We start from the raw sequence: 17,731 nt of genomic DNA, 5'->3' as shown, positions 1-17,731 counted from the left end.
AAAAGATGCGCCGCATGTCCTGTTTGGCGGATGTGTCACCCGTGTATTCGGACACATAGTGGAGGCGGGATTTCATAAAATCCCCTCCACTATGCTGTAACATCTGGACGCTGCGGATTGGACGCTGCGGCTGTATGCAGCGTTCAATCCGCAGAAAATACTGAATGTTTCCTCTACGTGGAAACATGCCCTTAGGCTCCTCATTCTGACATGCCAGTCTTGGCAATCTCCATAAAACATTACTCCTTAATACCATTTTTGGCCAACGTAACCCCTCTGTAAAAGCACCCCCAACCCAGCTGATAACTCACTCAAATTTCACAGAGGAACAGCGCCGATACGTCAATCAAGCAGAGAGGGCATTTTTTTTTTTTATGTATTAGCAACGTTTTTCCAATACACAATGAAAGAAAGAAATAAGGAGCCACAATACAAATGGTAAATGAGCCCTACCAGGGAAATGTATCAAGGTCAGAAGGCTAAATGGAATATTCTTTCATCTATTAGGTTCACATCTCTTGTAATTTCTTTGCCGTTTTAAAAACAGGGCCGTGAAAAAATGCCAATATATTGGCTTGGAGCATTTCGTAATCCAAAGGGCCTATTATCTGTGCTGAAACAAGAGGCAATCCGCAGATACACAGAGAGAACTGAGAATGTGGACTCCATAGAGTTAACAACAGAAATAACGCAAAGGGACAAAGAACATGTAAGTGGTTTTTCATTGCAGCTTAACCTTCCATGACATGGTGATGTTTTTTTTCTCTCTTCTGCTTTTTCCAAGAGCTATAACTTTTCCATTTTCCATTGAAATAGCTGTGTGAGGGCTACTTTTAGGAGGGATGAGCTGTAATTTTGAATAACATTAAATTTTGGCACTGAAAAAAAAACAGAATACTTATTTCAAATGTGGTGCAAAACAGAAAAAGTCAAAAAAACAATTCCGCCGTTATTTTTGGGGGGCCTTGTTTTGAGTGTGCTGACCTATGGTTTTTATTAAAGCACCACTCCAGCAGTTTTTGTATTGCACCTCTGGAGTGGTGCTTTACATGTCATTTCCCTGTCTTCATCCTTTTCCAGAGCCGCTCTCCTCTATGACAGCTTTGTTCTGACTCTTAAAGTCTTGCATTGATCTCTTGTGGTGTAATGTCTGACTTCCGGCCAGTCAGAAGTTACAGGAACAAGACCCGGCAGGACCGAAGCAGCTTATCTATATTCAAATAATGATCTATTAAGAATAATAATTAGATTAGTAATCTATTAATCTGTTAAATTGTATCCACAGTGAATTTACACAGAAAAAAATGATAAAGTATGAGCATTTTATGGTTCAATCTATTTTTATTGAAGTTATCATTAACAATTGATGTTTCAACATACATCAAAATTAAATTCAGATTGCACAACAGATACAATCAAATATATGTAAGAATATTAACCAGCATACACTTATTTGGAAAGGGAAAGTATAGTGCAACAACTAACATGATACAACGTTTCAATACTATGTGAATAAATTGTTGTATTCAAATGGCGAGACACCGTAGTGAATAATCGGGGGGGGGGGGACACGAAGGCCAACACAGGAGGAAGGTATAGGGAGGGGAATCTGGCATATTCTGAGTGCGATATCAATGGCTCAAAACCACTAGAATGGCGATGTTGGCCATCTGAATGGTGTCCAGGGTAACCAAGCTCTTAGTATATTCGTATGAGTCCAAGTTCAGCCAACTCTCAGAGACTATGAGCTCTTCCATGTGAATAAGGTTATCTACTGCCTCAACCCATTACAATTTAGAAGGAATAGTGATTGATCTCCAATATCTGGGGATAATCTCTCATTGCAGCTAAAAACCCTCTAAATAGTCCTTTTTTAATGGTAGAAAAGGAAATAGGGAACATTTATAGTAAAGCTGTTTCTGGAGAGTTTAGGAAGTTAGTGCAGAATAAATTATTGAAGAGATCTAATAATCCAGTCCACAATTTGGATATTCGGGGGCAAGACCACCAAATACGGGTGATGTTACCTACAGTGGAGTCACATCTCCAACACTTATTTGTTATATTAGTATGAGCATTTTAAATAGTTTTTGTTTCTATGCTGTAATTAGAATAATAAATTTTACTTCTATAGCGCCGACATATTCCGCAGCACTTTACATTTCAGAGGGGACTTGTACAGACAATAGACATGACAGCATAACAATAATCACATAGATTATAACAAATACCAAGAAGAATGAGGGCCCTGCTCGCAAGCTTACAATCTATGAGGAAAGAGGTAGACACGAAAGGTGGGTGGTAACAGTTGCCCTGATTGTATGAACCAGCCATAATGTTAAGTGTGTAACAGTACAGACACAGAGGGCTAATGGATGCATAAAGCATGTGGGAACATGATGCGGGGAACCTGGTTATGGTAAAACTTTTGGCTGTGCCACACAGGGATAGATTATGTTAATGTGTTGAGGCGATAGGCCAGTCTGAATAATTGCGTTTTCAGGGTACGCTTAAAATTGTGGGGATTGGGGACTAATCATATTGACCTGGGAAGTGCATTCCAAAGAATTGGCGCAGCACGTGTAAAGTCTTGGAGACGGGAGTGGGAGGTTCTGATTATTGAGGATGCTAACCTCAGGTCATCAGCAGAACGGAGGGCGCGGGTAGGGTGGTATAGTGAAACAAGGGAGGAGATATAGGGTGGTGCTGAGCCATGGAGGGCTTTGTGGGTGAGGGTAATAAGTTTATACTGAATTCTGGAGTGGATGGGCAGCCAGTGTAATGACTGGCACAAGGTAGAGGCATCGGTGTAACGATTGGTGAGGAATATTATCGTGGCTGCAGCATTCAAGACAGATTGGAGAGGGGAGAGTTTGGTAAGAGGGAGACCGATTAGAAGAGAGTTACAATAGTCGAGACGAGAATGAATAAGAGAAACAGTAAGAGTTTTTGCAGAGTCAAAAGTAAGAAAAGGTCGAATTCTAGAAATGTTTTTGAGGTGGAGATGACAAGAGCGAGCCTGTGATCGAATGTGGGGGGCAAAGGAAAGCTCGGAGTCAAGTATGACCCCAAGACAGCGGGCATGTTGCTGGGAAGTAATAGTGGAACCACACACAGAAATGGCAATGTCGGGTATAGGTACATTAGTAGAGGGAGGAAACACAAGGAGTTCAGTCTTTGACAGGTTCAGTTTCAGATATAGTGAGGACATGATGTTAGACACAGCGTTTAGACAATCGCCGGTGTTTTCTAGAAAGGCTGGCGTGAAGTCAGGAGAAGAAGTGTATAATTGGGTGTCATCAGCATAGAGATGGTACTGGAAACCAAATCTACTGATTGTTTGACCAATAGGGGCAGTGTACAAGGAGACGAGGAGGGGGCCTAGAACCAATCCTTGAGGAACTCCAACAGTAAGGGGAAGGTGAGAGGAGGAGGAACCGGCAAAAGATACAGTAAAGGAGCGGTCAGAGAGATAGGAGGAGAACAAGGAGAGAACGGTGTCCTTGAGGCCAATGGAACGGAGTATAGTGAGGAGGAGCTGATGATCCACAGTGTCGAATGCTGCAGAGAGATCCAAGAGAATTAGCATGGTGTAATGACCATTTGATTTAGCTGTTAGTAGATCATTAGAGACTTTAGTGAGGGCAGTTTCAGTAGAGTGTAAAGAGCGGAAACCAGATTGGAGAGGGTCGAGAAGAGAGTTATCAAAGAGATAGCGGATAAGACGGGAGTGGACCAGGTGTTCCAGGAGTTTAGAGATGAAGGGAAGATTAGAGACAGGTCTATAGTTAGCACAGTTTTGGGCGAGGGATGTTTTTTTTAAGTAGTGGATGTATGATGGCATGCTTAAATGAGGAGGGAAAGATACCAGAAGAGAGAGAGAGGTTAAATATTTTAGTTAGGTGAGGGGTGACAGCAGGGGAAAGAGACTGAAGGAGATGTGACAGAAATGGGTCACTGGTGCAAGTGACGGATGTCAACCTGTGCTCACTGTGACATATCGCTGCCCTATCTGGCTTACATTTCCAGAGCGGTTGGTGACGTATGCCCCTTTAGGCATTACAGCCAGTAGCTGCTTGGTTTACCTGCGCTGGCAAGACAAAATACAGCGAAGCCCTACACATTTTTTACCAGGAAATTAAATAGATTGCGAGATTGACACCATTATTAAACCCCCCCCACCCCCTGCAGAAACAGGTTTTTAATTAAAAGTACATTTACTTACATACATTGGGAGAGAGCACGGTGGGGGACGGGGGAGAGACAACCGCCACACCCAGCGCCACAGAGCTGCCCCCATCGTGATGTCACTGCCCTCCTGATGCGATAGCATCGGGCCCACATCTAGTAAATTATAAGAAAGGTGGAAAGAAGCAGAGTGTGAAATATTTAGAGACAAATAAAGCATACAGTGGCTATAATCCATCAAGAGGAAACATTAATATGAAAGCCAAATATGCAGTGTAAAGTACATAGATATTTGAAATATCTGGAGTGTCAAATATTAAAAGAACAATACAAAATACCAGATCTCAAAAGACGTGACCAATAGTGCAACCTATAAAAATATTGTATAGATGGATAATGCTAATAGGGGCATGTGATACGCCAATGAAAGTAACTTCATCATGGGTATAAAGGTTGTTCACTATGGTAGATATTTATAGAAACTTAACCCTTTCATCCCCAGCCTGTTTTCACCTTCCTGACCAAGTCAAATTTTACAATTCTGACCAGTTTCAATTTATGAGGTAACTCCGGAACACTTCAACGAATCACACTGATTCAGAGACTGTTTTTCATGACATTTAAACCAAAAAACTATTCCACATAGTCAGGTGGAAGAGCCTCTAGACCAATTAATTATACCAAGAAAAACCAAAATAATTCAGAAAAAATGTCAAAAAAGTATTAACTGAGCATGCTCACATGTTAGTCATATATATTAATATGGTTAAATGCTCAGAATGTAATCGTAAACATCAAAGAAATAGAAGCTCAAAATGATATCAAGAATAATACAAAATTTATTTAAGCATAAACAATGTGACAAAAAGAGTGTCTGGGTATGCACACATAAAGGTAGGAGAAGGGAAGAAAGGGGAGAGAGATTTTGTCCGGAGTCAAGTGATAAAGATAAGCATGTTCACAATAATCATTTATACATTATGTGACCCAATAGATTGTAAACACACCCCAGACAAAAAAAAGAGGGGGGGGCGAAAGCACTCCTCTGATTCTACCAAACAGGACACCGTGATTAGATCAATAATAAAAATACCAGTCTGATATAAGTAAGGGCCTGTCAGGGTTAAATTAACCGAGTCTGAGTAGGATATATAATGGCTAAGTTCTACTCTACACTATTCAGAACAAGGTACTGGCATGAATATCGCACCCATTACAAATAGAGTGCATTACCTTCAGACATGGTGCGGTGTGACCGTGGAGCAGGGAACAGATGGCGCTTCCGAAGGCCTCGACGCGCGTTTCACCACCCTTGTGGTTTCATCAGGAGGCGTGATTTTAGTATCGGCGTCAGGGGTTTAAATTACAGCAGCTGTAGAGACTTGACAAATCGGCGCACATGCAGCATGTTGTGTACCGCCCATGGGCGGGGAAGGCACACACGCGCCCTCAGCTATAGGGAGGAGGATCATGCTAATAGGGGCATGTGATACGCCAATGAAAGTAACTTCATCATGGGTATAAAGGTTGTTCACTATGGTAGATATTTATAGAAACTTAACCCTTTCATCCCCAGCCTGTTTTCACCTTCCTGACCAAGTCAAATTTTACAATTCTGACCAGTTTCAATTTATGAGGTAACTCCGGAACACTTCAACGAATCACACTGATTCAGAGACTGTTTTTCATGACATATTGTACTTCAAGTTAGTGGAAAAATGTCTACAATATGACTTGCATATATTTGTGAAAACAACAGAAATGTTAGCAATTTTCAAACTTTTATATTTATGCCCATAAATCAGAGAGTTATGTCACACAAAATAATTTATAATAAGTAATTAATAATACTTTCCCCATGTCCAATTTACATCAGCACCATTTTTTAAACAATTTTTTTTGTTAGGAAGTTATAAGGGTTAAAAGTTGACCAGCGATTTCTCATTTTTCCAATAAAATTTGCAAAACCATTATTTTTAGGGACCACCTCACATTTGAAGTGAGTTTGAGGTGCCTATATGATAGAAAATACCCAAAAGTGAACATTCTAAAAACTGCACCCTCAAGGTGCTCAAACCAAGGTACTCAAAACCGCATTCAAAAAGTTTATTAACCCTTCAGGTGCTTCATAGGAATTTATGGAATGTGAGAGAAAGAATTAACATTTAACTTTTTTTCACAAAAATGTTACTTTAGACCCATTTATTTTATTTTTGCAGAGGGCAACAGTAAAAAAAAATGGACCCCAAAATTTATTGTGCAGGTTCTCTAGAGCATGCAGATACCTCTTATTTGGGAGAAAACCACTGTTTGGGCGCATGGCTGGGCTCAGAAGGGAAGGAGCGCCATTTGACTTTTTGAATATAAAATTTGCTGGAATAATTAGCAGATGCCATGTCGCATTTGGAGACCCCCTAAAGTGCCTAAACAGTGGAAAACCCCCACAAGTGACATCATTTTGGAAAACTAGGCCCATCATGGAACATATCTAGATGTGTGGTGAGCACCTTGAACTCCCAGGTGATTCACAAAAGTTTATAACATTGAGTTGTGAGAATAAAAAAAAAATAATTAAATTTTTCCCACAAAAATATTCTTTTAGTCCCAATTTCTTTATTTTCACAAGGTAACAGGAGAAACTAGACCCCACAGTTTGTTGTGCAAATTCTCCAGAGTATGCAGATAGCCGATATGTGGGGAAAAATGCTGTTTGGGCAAATGGCAGGGCTCAAAAAAGGAGTTATTTTTGTAACGCTGACTTTGGTGGAATGGTCTGTCGGTGCCATGTCACATTTGGAGAGCCCCTGATGTGCCTAAACAGTGGAAGATCCCCACAAAGGACACTACTTTGGAAAATAGACCCATCAAGGAATGTAGGTAGAGGTGTGGTGAGCACCTTGAACCCCCAAGGTGCTTCAAGTTAACCAGCAGGAAAGATTCATATAAAATTTAATTTTTAATCATGTGGTACTGTAAAAAACCAAACCGTGGTCAGTGTAACAAAAGTAGGCTCCAAGTCCAATCTTGGACTGGAATTGTTCCCTATATGGGTCCACAGATGCCTAGTAAGTAATCCACAATACCACTCAGCAACCTTGACCCCAACTGGAAGGTTGTGGCCACCTCCAGTTAGGTCACCAAACCTTATATACCCAACAGGAGTAGGAGACACCTAAGAGAGCCTTGAAGAGTCGTCATATCCAGTGCGAATGGTTGATATTCAGGGGCAATCTGTCTGCCTTCTGCAGCTGCTCCCGCTCTAACAAGGGCAGTACCGAAGCATGGCTCTCAATCCCTCCTGACATGTTTCTTTTCACAGTTGAGAGGTCATCAGGGGAGTGTACTTGTCTTTGGGTGCTTGTAAAATATCGCACTGTACTCATAATATCACGCGAGTGCAGTGCGATTCCCGCTGACGCAGGCAGCAGAGGAGATGGAGAAATTACTTTCTCTGTCTCCTCTACAGCTGTGCTCCGATCCTGTCAAGCGAACGGATCGGAGCACAGAGCACTGATACTCGGCTCCCACTTGCTGCAGTGCAGGAGCCGAGTGTCATTAGCATATCACATCCGATGCTCTCGTATGAATCATCGGATGCCATACGCTAATGGGAACCTAGCCTTAGTGGCCCAATTGGAGGTGGCCACAACCCTCCAGTTAGGGTCAAGGTTGCTATGTAGTATTGTGAATTACTTAGTAGGCTCCTGTGGAATAATTCCAGTCCAAGATTGGGCTTGTAGCCTACTTTTGTTACCCTGACCAGTGTTTAGTTTTTATGGTACCACAAGATTTCCTGCTGGATAACATTATTATGTAGAAAGAGAACCTGCAGCAACAAAACAGGAGATATAACTATACAACCCCCTTGTGCTTCACAAAAGTTTGTAAAGTAGAGCCATGAAAATATATTAAAAAAAATAAATTTTTCCCATAAAAATGTTGTTTTAGCCCCAAGTTTTTTTTACTTTCACAAAAATAACAGAAGAAACGAAACCCCAAATTTGTTGTGCAATTTCTGCTGAGTATGGCGATACCTGATTTGTGGTTGAAACCTACTTTTGAGGCACGGCGCAAAGCTCAGAAGGGAAGAAGCCCCATATTGGAAGTTCAGATTTTGCTGGACTGGTTTGAGGGTGCCAGGTCACATTGGCAACACCCTTGAGATGCCAGAACAGCAGAACCCCCCGATAAGAAACACCATTTTACAAGCTGCACCTCTCAATTGATTCATCTAGGGATGCAGTGAACATATTGAGACTACAGGTGGGTCACAGAATTTTATACCATTGTGCAGCGAAGAATAAAATAATTACATTTTTACCACGAAAATTTTGTTTTAGCTCCAGATTTTACATTTTCACACTGGGAAATGGGTAAAGATGGCACCAAAATTTGTCCCACAATTTCTGCTGACTGTAGAAATACCCTTTATATGGCTGTACAGTACTGCTTAGGCACACAGCAAGACTTGGGAGGGATAGAGCGCTATTTGCCTCCTAGAGCACAGATTTTCCTAGAATAGTTTGTGGACTCCATATAAAGAGCCCATAAGTGCTAGAAGAGAAGAATCCCCCCCTCAAGTGACCCCCATTTTGGAAATTATACCCCTGTGGGAATTTATCCTCCGGTGTAGTGACTATTTTGTCTCCATGGTTGTTTTCCAGAAACAAGCAGCAATGGACGTTGCTGAGTAAAAAATGCAAACTGCCGTTGTAGTGACCAGTATGTTATAGTGCCCAGTACGTTATGCCCAGCTTATGCTGCAAGAGACACGCACCAGTAAATTAGGCGTGCTCTCATCGCTACAGAAATGCAAAATGCGTGAATGCCAAATGTGGTTTAGGTACATTGTTGGGCTGAGAAGGGAGTGGGCATTTGGATTTGGGAGTGCAGAATTTGATGAATTTCTTTTGGGGTGTGAGGAGCCTTTTTGCTTTTCCAGAGCCTTTTTACTACCAGTAACCTGGAAGTGTCCTATATTTCCATTGATAGATGACAGACCTGAGTAGGGACTTGCTTTTTTCGTGGATTGAGTTGAAGATTTTATTGGAAACATTTTACATAACATTTGGGATCACATTTATCACATTTATCCGGCACTCTCGGCTGAGCACGTACATGGGGTTTCCATCTAAGGCCGGCGTCACACACAACATATAAAAATACGGTCCGTATTTTACGGCCGTAACACGCAGAAATGGCCCCTGAATAGTGATGCGTATGTCATCTGTTGTCAGGGTGTGGCCGCGTATTTTTCCCATGTAAGCATCCGTAAGTAATCCATATACCGTTTTTTTCTCGCAAGCTTGCAAAATGGACATATAATGGAGCCCAATGACAGGTTTTCAAACACAAATGAAAGAATAGATATATACACATAGAATGCACACACATATATATATATGTGTGTCTCTTTAACATATATATATATATATACACTCACTGGCCACTTTATTAGGTACACCTGTCCAACTGTGTGTTAAGACTTAATTTCTAATCAGCCAATCACATGGCGGCAACTCAGTGCATTTAGGCATGTAGACATGGTCAAGACAATCTCCTGCAGTTCAAACCGAGCATCAGTATGGGGAAGAAAGGTGATTTGAGTGCCTTTGAACGTGGCATGATTGTTGGTGCCAGAAGGGCTGGTCTGAGAATTTCAGAAACTGCTGATCTACTGGGATTTTCACGCACAACCATCTCTAGGGTTTACAGAGAATGGTCCGAAAAAGAAAAAAAATCCAGTGAGCGGCAGTTCTGTGGCCGGAAATGCCATGTTGATGCCAGAGGTCAGAGGAGAATGGGCAGACTGGTTCGAGCTGATAGAAAGGCAACAGTGACTCAAATTGCCACCCGTTACAACCAAGGTAGGCAGAAGAGCATCTCTGAACGCACAGTGCGTCGAACTTTGAGGCAGATGGGCTACAGCAGCAGAAGACCACACTGGGTACCACTCCTCTCAGCTAAGAACAGGAAACTGAGGCTACAATTTGCACAAGCTCATCGAAATTGGACAGTAGAAGATTGGAAAAACGTTGCCTGGTCTGATGAGTCTCGATTTCTGCTGCGACATTCGGATGGTAGGGTCAGAATTTGGCGTAAACAACATGAAAGCATGGATCCATCCTGCCTTGTATCAACGGTTCAGGCTGGTGGTGGTGGTGTCATGGTGTGGGGAATTTTTTCTGGGCACTCTTTGGGCCCCTTGGTACCAATTGAGCATCGTTGCAACGCCACAGCCTACCTGAGTATTGTTGCTGACCATGTCCATCCCTTTATGACCACAATGTACCCAACATCTGATGGCTACTTTCAGCAGGATAATGCGCCATGTCATAAAGCTCGAATCATCTCAGATTGGTTTCTTGAACATGACAATGAGTTTACTGTACTCAAATGGCCTCCTCAGTCACCAGATCTCAATCCAATAGAGCATCTTTGGGATGTGGTGGAACGGGAGATTCGCATCAGGGATGTGCAGCCGACAAATCTGCACCAACTGTGTGATGCCATCATGTCAATATGGTCCAAAATCTCTGAGGAATGCTTCCAGCACCTTGCTGAATCTCTGCCACGAAGAATTGAGGCAGTTCTGAAGGCAAAAGGGGGTCCAACCCCTTACTAGCATGGTGTACCTAATAAAGTGGCCAGTGAGTGTATATATATATATATATATATATATATATATATATATATATATATATATATATCCAACAATGTAGACCAGCTCACTCCTGTGAACCACCTGGAACCTCAGCTGACTTGGTTAACTCCGTTGTGCCCGGATCTGGATGTAGGAGTCCATCCATACAAATGTGAACAATGACAAAGCAAAGTCCAGCAAAAACGTGAGCAATCCAGGATGCTGTTGAAAATTTTTTTCTTTTTATTCATAAATCCATTAAAATGCAATGGTCCAAGCAGTTCAAAACAGCAATAACGCAGGAAAGTCGTGCAGATAGTCCTATCTGCACGACTTTCCTGCGTTATTGCTGTTTTGAACTGCTTGGACCATTGCATTTTAATGGATTTATGAATAAAAAGAAAAAAATTTTTTACAGCTTCCTGGATTGCTCACGTTATTGCTGGACTTTGCTTTGTCGTTGTATATATATATATATATATATATATATTATTTATATTTCATATACCGGTAGTTCTACATAGCAGAATAGCCGCAGAATCAATTGCCGGCTTTTGTAAAATCATTCCCCAACCCGACAGGAAATGATACATGGTTTACATACAGTAAACCATTTCATTTCATGTTTTTTAATATGTCTTTCACTAGTAATTAGATGAGGGTTTGTGTGTAAAATTTGGGAGGTGTAGGTGTTCATTTAAGGGGTTAATTCATTGTCAAAAATTGCGTGGGCTCCCGCAGTAATTTGTCAACCAGAGAGGTAAAGCAGGTGAGTGACGGCAGATTTTAATAGCCTTGAGAGAGACCATTGTTTTTGCCCCCCGCCTACAAAAATCTGCCCCCAGACACCCCAGAGAGGGCGCATCTATAAGAAGCGCCTTTTCTGGCACTTATCCTTTCTATTCCTATTGCCCTGTAGCGGTTGTGAATGGGTTAATAACAAAGGGTTAATGTCACCATTCGATTGGAAAGTGACATTAAGCCGATTAATAATGGTGAGATGTCAATAAGACACCGATCCATTATTAACCCTAGACTATGAAAGGGTTAAAAACCACACACAGACATTAAATAAAAAGTCTTTTAATGAAATAAAGACACCAAGATTTTGACAAATTTTTATTACTCTGCTATTCCAAAATTAAACCATGACCTGCAAAAAAAAAAAAAAAAAAAAAATCAACAATATCCTTACCTCTCCACCGTTCAGTCATGTCCCACGCTGTAATCTTTCACAAGGGGTTAAATAGTTTACAATGAGGACCGGTGCTAATGCGAGATCAACTAATTACCATGGGAAAGTTTCTGCATTTTTTCCCACGCTCATTAGTTCACCTCAGGTCAGCCAGGGGACTCCCCACAGCCTCAGTGATGTCAGCGGGAGTCCCCTGCTGACCTGAGGTGAACTAATGAGAGTGAGAAAAAATGCAGAAACTTTCCCACGGTAATTAGTTCATCTCAGGGCAGCCAAGAAGGCTACGCAGAGCTGAACTAATTCATTCTGAAGTAGTTTACAGTGGGGCTGGTCGCATTAGCACCGGTCCTCATTGTAAACTATTTAACCCCTTGTGAAGGATTACAGCGTGGGACATGACTGAACGGCGGAGAGGTAAGGATATTGTTGAGTTTTTGTTTTGTTTTTTGCAGGTCATGGTTTAATTTTGGAATAGCAGAGTAATAAAAATTTGTCAAAATCTTGGTGTCATTATTTCATTAAAATACTTTTTAATTAATGTTTGTGTGTGGTTTTTAACCCTTTCATAGTCTAGGGTTAATAATGGATCGGTGTCTTATTGACACCTCTCCATTATTAATCGGCTTAATGTCACCTTCCTATTGAATGGTGACACTAACCCTTTGTTATTAACCCATTCACCATCACTACAGGGGAATGGGAATAGAGAGGATAAGTGCCAGAAAAGGCGCATTTTAAAGATCTGCCTTTTCTGGGGTGTCTGGGGGCAGATTTTTGTAGCCGGGGGGGGGGGGCAAAAACAATGGTCCCTCTCAAGGCTATTAAAATCTGCCCTCATTCACCTGCTTTACCTCTCTGGTTGACAAATTACCGCAGCAGCCAACGCAATTTTTGAAAACAAATTAACCCCTTAAATTAACACCTATACCTCCCAAATTTTACACACAAACCCTCATCTAATTACTAGTGAAAGACATAAAAAAACATGAAATGAAATGGTCTACTGTATGTAAACCATGGGTCATTTCATGTCAGGTTGGGGAATGATTTTACATGAGCCGGCAATTGATTTAGCAGCTATTCTGCTATGTAGAACTATATGAAATATAAATATACAGTTGTGGCCAAAAGTATTGACACCCCTGCAATTCTGTCAGATAATACTCAGTTTCTTCCTGAAAATGATTGCAAACACAAATTCTTTGGTATTAAAATCTTCATTTAATTTGTCTTAAATGAAAAAAAACACAAAAAGAATTGTCCTAAAGCCAAATTGGATATAATTCCACACCAAACATAAAAAAGAGGGTGGACAAAAGTATTGGCACTGTTCGAAAAATCATGTGATGCTTCTCTAATTTGTGTAATTAACAGCACCTGTAACTTACCTGTGGCACCTAACAGGTGTTGGCAATAACTAAATCACACTTGCAGCCAGTTGACATGGATTAAAGTTGACTCAACCTCTGTCCTGTGTCCTTGTGTGTACCACATTGAGCATGGAGAAAAGAAAGAAGACCAAAGAACTGTCTGGAACTTGAGAAACCAAATTGTGAGGAAGCATGAGCAATCTCAAGGCTACAAGTCCATCTCCAAAGACCTAAATGTTCCTGTGTCTACCGTGCGCAGTGTCATCAAGAAGTTTAAAGCCCATGGCACTGTGGCTAACCTCCCTAGATGTGGGCGGAAAAGAAAAATTGACAAGAGATTTCAACGCAAGATTGTGCGGATGTTGGATAAAGAACCCCGAGGGTACAACAGTGTCAACCCGTACTATCCATCGGCGTCTGAATGAAAAGGGACTGTATGGTAGGAGACCCAGGAAGACCCCACTTCTTACCCCGAGACATAAAAAAGCCAGGTTGGAGTTTGCCAAAACTTACCTGAAAAAGTCTAAAACGTTTTGAAGAATGTTCTCTGGTCAGATGAGACAAAAGTAGAGCTTTTTGGGCAAAGGCATCAACATAGAGTTTACAGGAGAAAAAAAGAGGCATTCAAAGAACACGGTCCCTACAGTCAAACATGGCGGAGGTTCCCTGATGTTTTGGGGTTGCTTTGCTGCCTCTGGCACTGGACTGCTTGACCGTGTGCATGGCATTATGAAGTCTGAAGACTACCAACAAATTTTGCAGCATAATGTAGGGCCCAGTTTGAGAAAGCTGGGTCTCCCTCATAGGTCATGGTTCTTCCAGCAGGACAATGACCCAAAACACACTTCAAAAAGCACTAGAAAATGGTTTGAGAGAAAGCACTGGAGACTTCTAAGGTGGTCAGCAATGAGTCCAGACCTGAATCCCATAGAACACCTGTGGAGAGATCTAAAAATGGCAGTTTGGAGAAGGCACCCTTCAAATATCAGGGACCTGGAGCAGTTTGCCAAAGAAGAATGGTCTAAAATTCCAGCAGAGCATTGTAAGAAACTCATTGATGGTTACCGGAAGCGGTTGGTCGCAGTTATTTTGGCTAAAGGTTGTGCAACCAAGTATTAGGCTGAGGGTGCTAATACTTTTGTCTGGCCCATTCTTGGAGTTTTGTGTGAAATGATCAATGTTTTGCTTTTCGCTTCATTCTCTTTTGTGTTTTTTCATTTAAGACAAATTAAATGAAGATAATAATACCAAAGAATTTGTGTTTGCAATCATTTTCAGGAAGAAACTGAGCATTATCTGACAGAATTGCAGGGGTGTCAATACTTTTGGCCACAACTGTATATATATGTGTCTCAATGACATATATGTGTGTGTATATATATATATATATATATATATATATACACACACACATACACACACAGTATATATATGTATTATATGTGTATATATCTATTTTTTTGTTTCTTTATTAAACCTGTCAGTGTGATTTTACTGTATCGCGCACTGAATTGACGGCTTTTCTAAAGAACATTGGGTGCGTATTTCTCGCAAGTCGCACATCTGGTCCGTGTGTAATGCGGGCTTTTTGCGCACCCATAGACTTGCATTGGCGTACTACGGGTGTAGTACGCTGACAATTGCAGCATGCTGCGATTGGCATGGCCTGTAAAATATACGCCAGAAATATACGGCTGATGGGAGCTACCCCATAGAGAATCATTGGTCCGTGTGCAATGCGTGTTTTTAACGCCTCTGACTCGTCCATATTTCTCTCTAGTGTGACGCCGGCCTAAATCTCGTAGTGACGTGATTCAGATTAAACCCCCAAGATATTCAGTTACTATAATGAGGCAGCAGAGTTACCTCTGTTCAGCTATGTCCTTTTTTCCCCAGGAGATGCACAGAACTGTGGCAGACCACGCTTTTGTGCATGCCTTAGAAGACGGACACTGCTGGATCACAGGTCAAACAGTGTTTCCATCTGTCTCATTATGTGTAATCTTCCACCGGGGGTTCCGTCTGAATCACGTATTTCTGAGATTTACACAGAAACCCAGATGTAAGCGTTGAGCATTGAGAGCACGATAAATGTAATCGAGCCTTACTGTGATCTTTGGGAGGCAGAATGAACAAATCAAAATCAATTTGGTTTTATTTTTTACGCCGTTCCTTATGCGGTATAAGTGATTAAACTACTTTATTCTTTGGTTTAGTTCTGTGCGCGCAAAATCGCCATGGTATATCTATACGTCCAAGGTCAGTAAGTGCCAGACAACACTACTGTTTATGAACTCGGCGTTTGTGTCACACAGTGGAACACATCGCCGGACATGACACGACGTAGCATGAAGTGACACACCACTATAATCTGGGTCTCTGTCCGTACATTATGCTGCTCTCAGATTACATAGAAAAACTCACTGACAGATTCCCTTTAAATAACCGATTTGCAACATGTTTCATTCTAGATTCGAGATCCACCCCAAGAAGGAATCTTTGTACATGGAGTTCATCTTTGGGGAGTGAATTGGAACAAGACTGATGGAGAGATTGTGGATTCCCCTCCAAAGCATTGTCTGAATGTACTTCCTGTTATTCATCTGCAGTGTTTGCCTACATCAGAAAAGTCTGGGATTCATGATACTTACAAATCAGATACATACCAGTGTCCAGTGTACTGTTCGTCAACATCTATAAGAGAGCCAGTTTTTAATCTGGACATTCACAAAGAAAATGTTTCTTGCTCGAGGTGGGCTCTGAGGGGTATGAAAGCAACAATACATCCATTTTGATTAATTTTCCATTCTATATATACACATCAATAATATATGCATCGTTACAGAGTGCATTAAATAATGTGGAATTGGATTTATACATGTAACAGATCTTGAAATAAGTAAATAAAAATAGCTTTTTCATGAACATTTTGCAGTCTCTATGTCAAAAACATGGGTATTACTTACCGGTAATTTGTTTTTTTCGAAACCCATGATGGCATCACGAGAGGGGGGATCCGCCCTTAAAGGACAGGAAACTTTCAAGATAAAATGGGCGGCTCCTCTCTCCGCATCAGTTGTTTTACAGAGCACGAGAGGAACTCCACAGGTTAGTGTACACACAAAGTAATATATCCATGTCTATAATTAATTTTAACTACTAACATCCAAGGAAATGTCTGACAACCAATATTCACAGAACAAAAAAGAAGTGATCCAATAGGGAGGGAATATAAGGGTGTCGTCATGGGTTACGAAAAAACACATTACCAGGTAAGTAATACCTGTGTTTTTCAGGCACCCATGACGGCACCACCAGAGAATTTCAGAGACTTGTATTCTTAGGGAGGGACCACCGCTTGTAGAACCCTTCTCCCAAATGTGAGGTCAGAGGAGGCAGACAGGTCTAACCTATAGTGTTTGAAAAAAGTGGATGGAGAGGACCATGTGGCCGCCTTACAAATCTGGTCGATCGAGGTATTCACTCTTTCTGCCCAGGAAGTCACCATGGCTCTCCTGGAATGGGCCTTCAGACCTTCAGGAATAGCCCTGCTTGCACTGACATAGGCTAACTTTATGGCATCTGTCACCCACCTTGCTATAGTCTGCTTAGATAGAAATCAACTTTAGTGGTTTAGTCTGTCCTCTAATGAATTGTCCCCGTGACAATAATAGAGTATAGGGGGTCTATATGAATAAAGATAAAATATAACCTTTATTAACTATTCTTAAAATTAGGTCACGAAAAAAGTGGTTTGGTACAGTGTTAGCCAGAAGAAAAAAAAAAATATATAAAGTGCTCTCAGTGAGAGAAACAAAATTGGAATCTTGTGGGTATGATACCTTTTACTGGCTAACAAATAGTAAATGATGCTACAAGGCAAGCTTTCCGGACTGCTTACGTCCCTTCATCAGGCTGATATAACAAAATATGAATCTTGGGAAGCATATAGAAAGTTCCCATCCTTCTGATTCTCGGGTATTAAGTCCAGAAGGTTTATGGGGTCTGTACATAGACATTTGATGACTCTTTTCAACTCCCTCAGATATTTTGGAGTTGGGTCATAATCCAGTTTGGTGTAGTACTGTATATCCATCAGTTTTCTGTGTGCCTCTTTAATGTAGTCGGTTGTATTAAGGAGAACTATAGTTCAACTGATGGATATACATTACTACACCAAACTGGATGATGACCAGGACACAACATAAACAATATGAAAGTTGTCATTTTAAAAGGCAATTTTAAATCTCAGAAACACAGGAGAGTGTGGGAGTACAAATTCATTACAATCTTTGATTCTATTCACACAGGACTCAATTTGTCAGAAGGTTTTAT

General features: G+C 41.1%; 1 protein-coding gene across 1 annotated transcript in view; it reads left to right on the top strand.

The window, feature by feature from the left end:
- Positions 1–16,298, top strand: part of LOC141100933 (uncharacterized) — a 516,918-nt gene extending 500,620 nt beyond the window's left edge. The window contains exons 106-107 of the mRNA XM_073589707.1: positions 548–709; positions 15,868–16,298. Coding sequence (XP_073445808.1) covers positions 548–709; positions 15,868–16,191 — 486 coding nt within the window. The 3' untranslated portion in view covers positions 16,192–16,298. The remainder of the gene's footprint in view (positions 1–547; positions 710–15,867) is intronic.
- Positions 16,299–17,731: the final 1,433 nt, after the last annotated feature.

This window comes from Dendrobates tinctorius, unplaced genomic scaffold (genome assembly GCF_039654945.1).
Source record: "Dendrobates tinctorius isolate UK_male_01 unplaced genomic scaffold, ASM3965494v1 ptg000111l, whole genome shotgun sequence".
Taxonomy (NCBI): Eukaryota; Metazoa; Chordata; class Amphibia; order Anura; family Dendrobatidae; genus Dendrobates; species Dendrobates tinctorius.
This window is presented reverse-complemented; position numbering and strand designations above follow the sequence as displayed.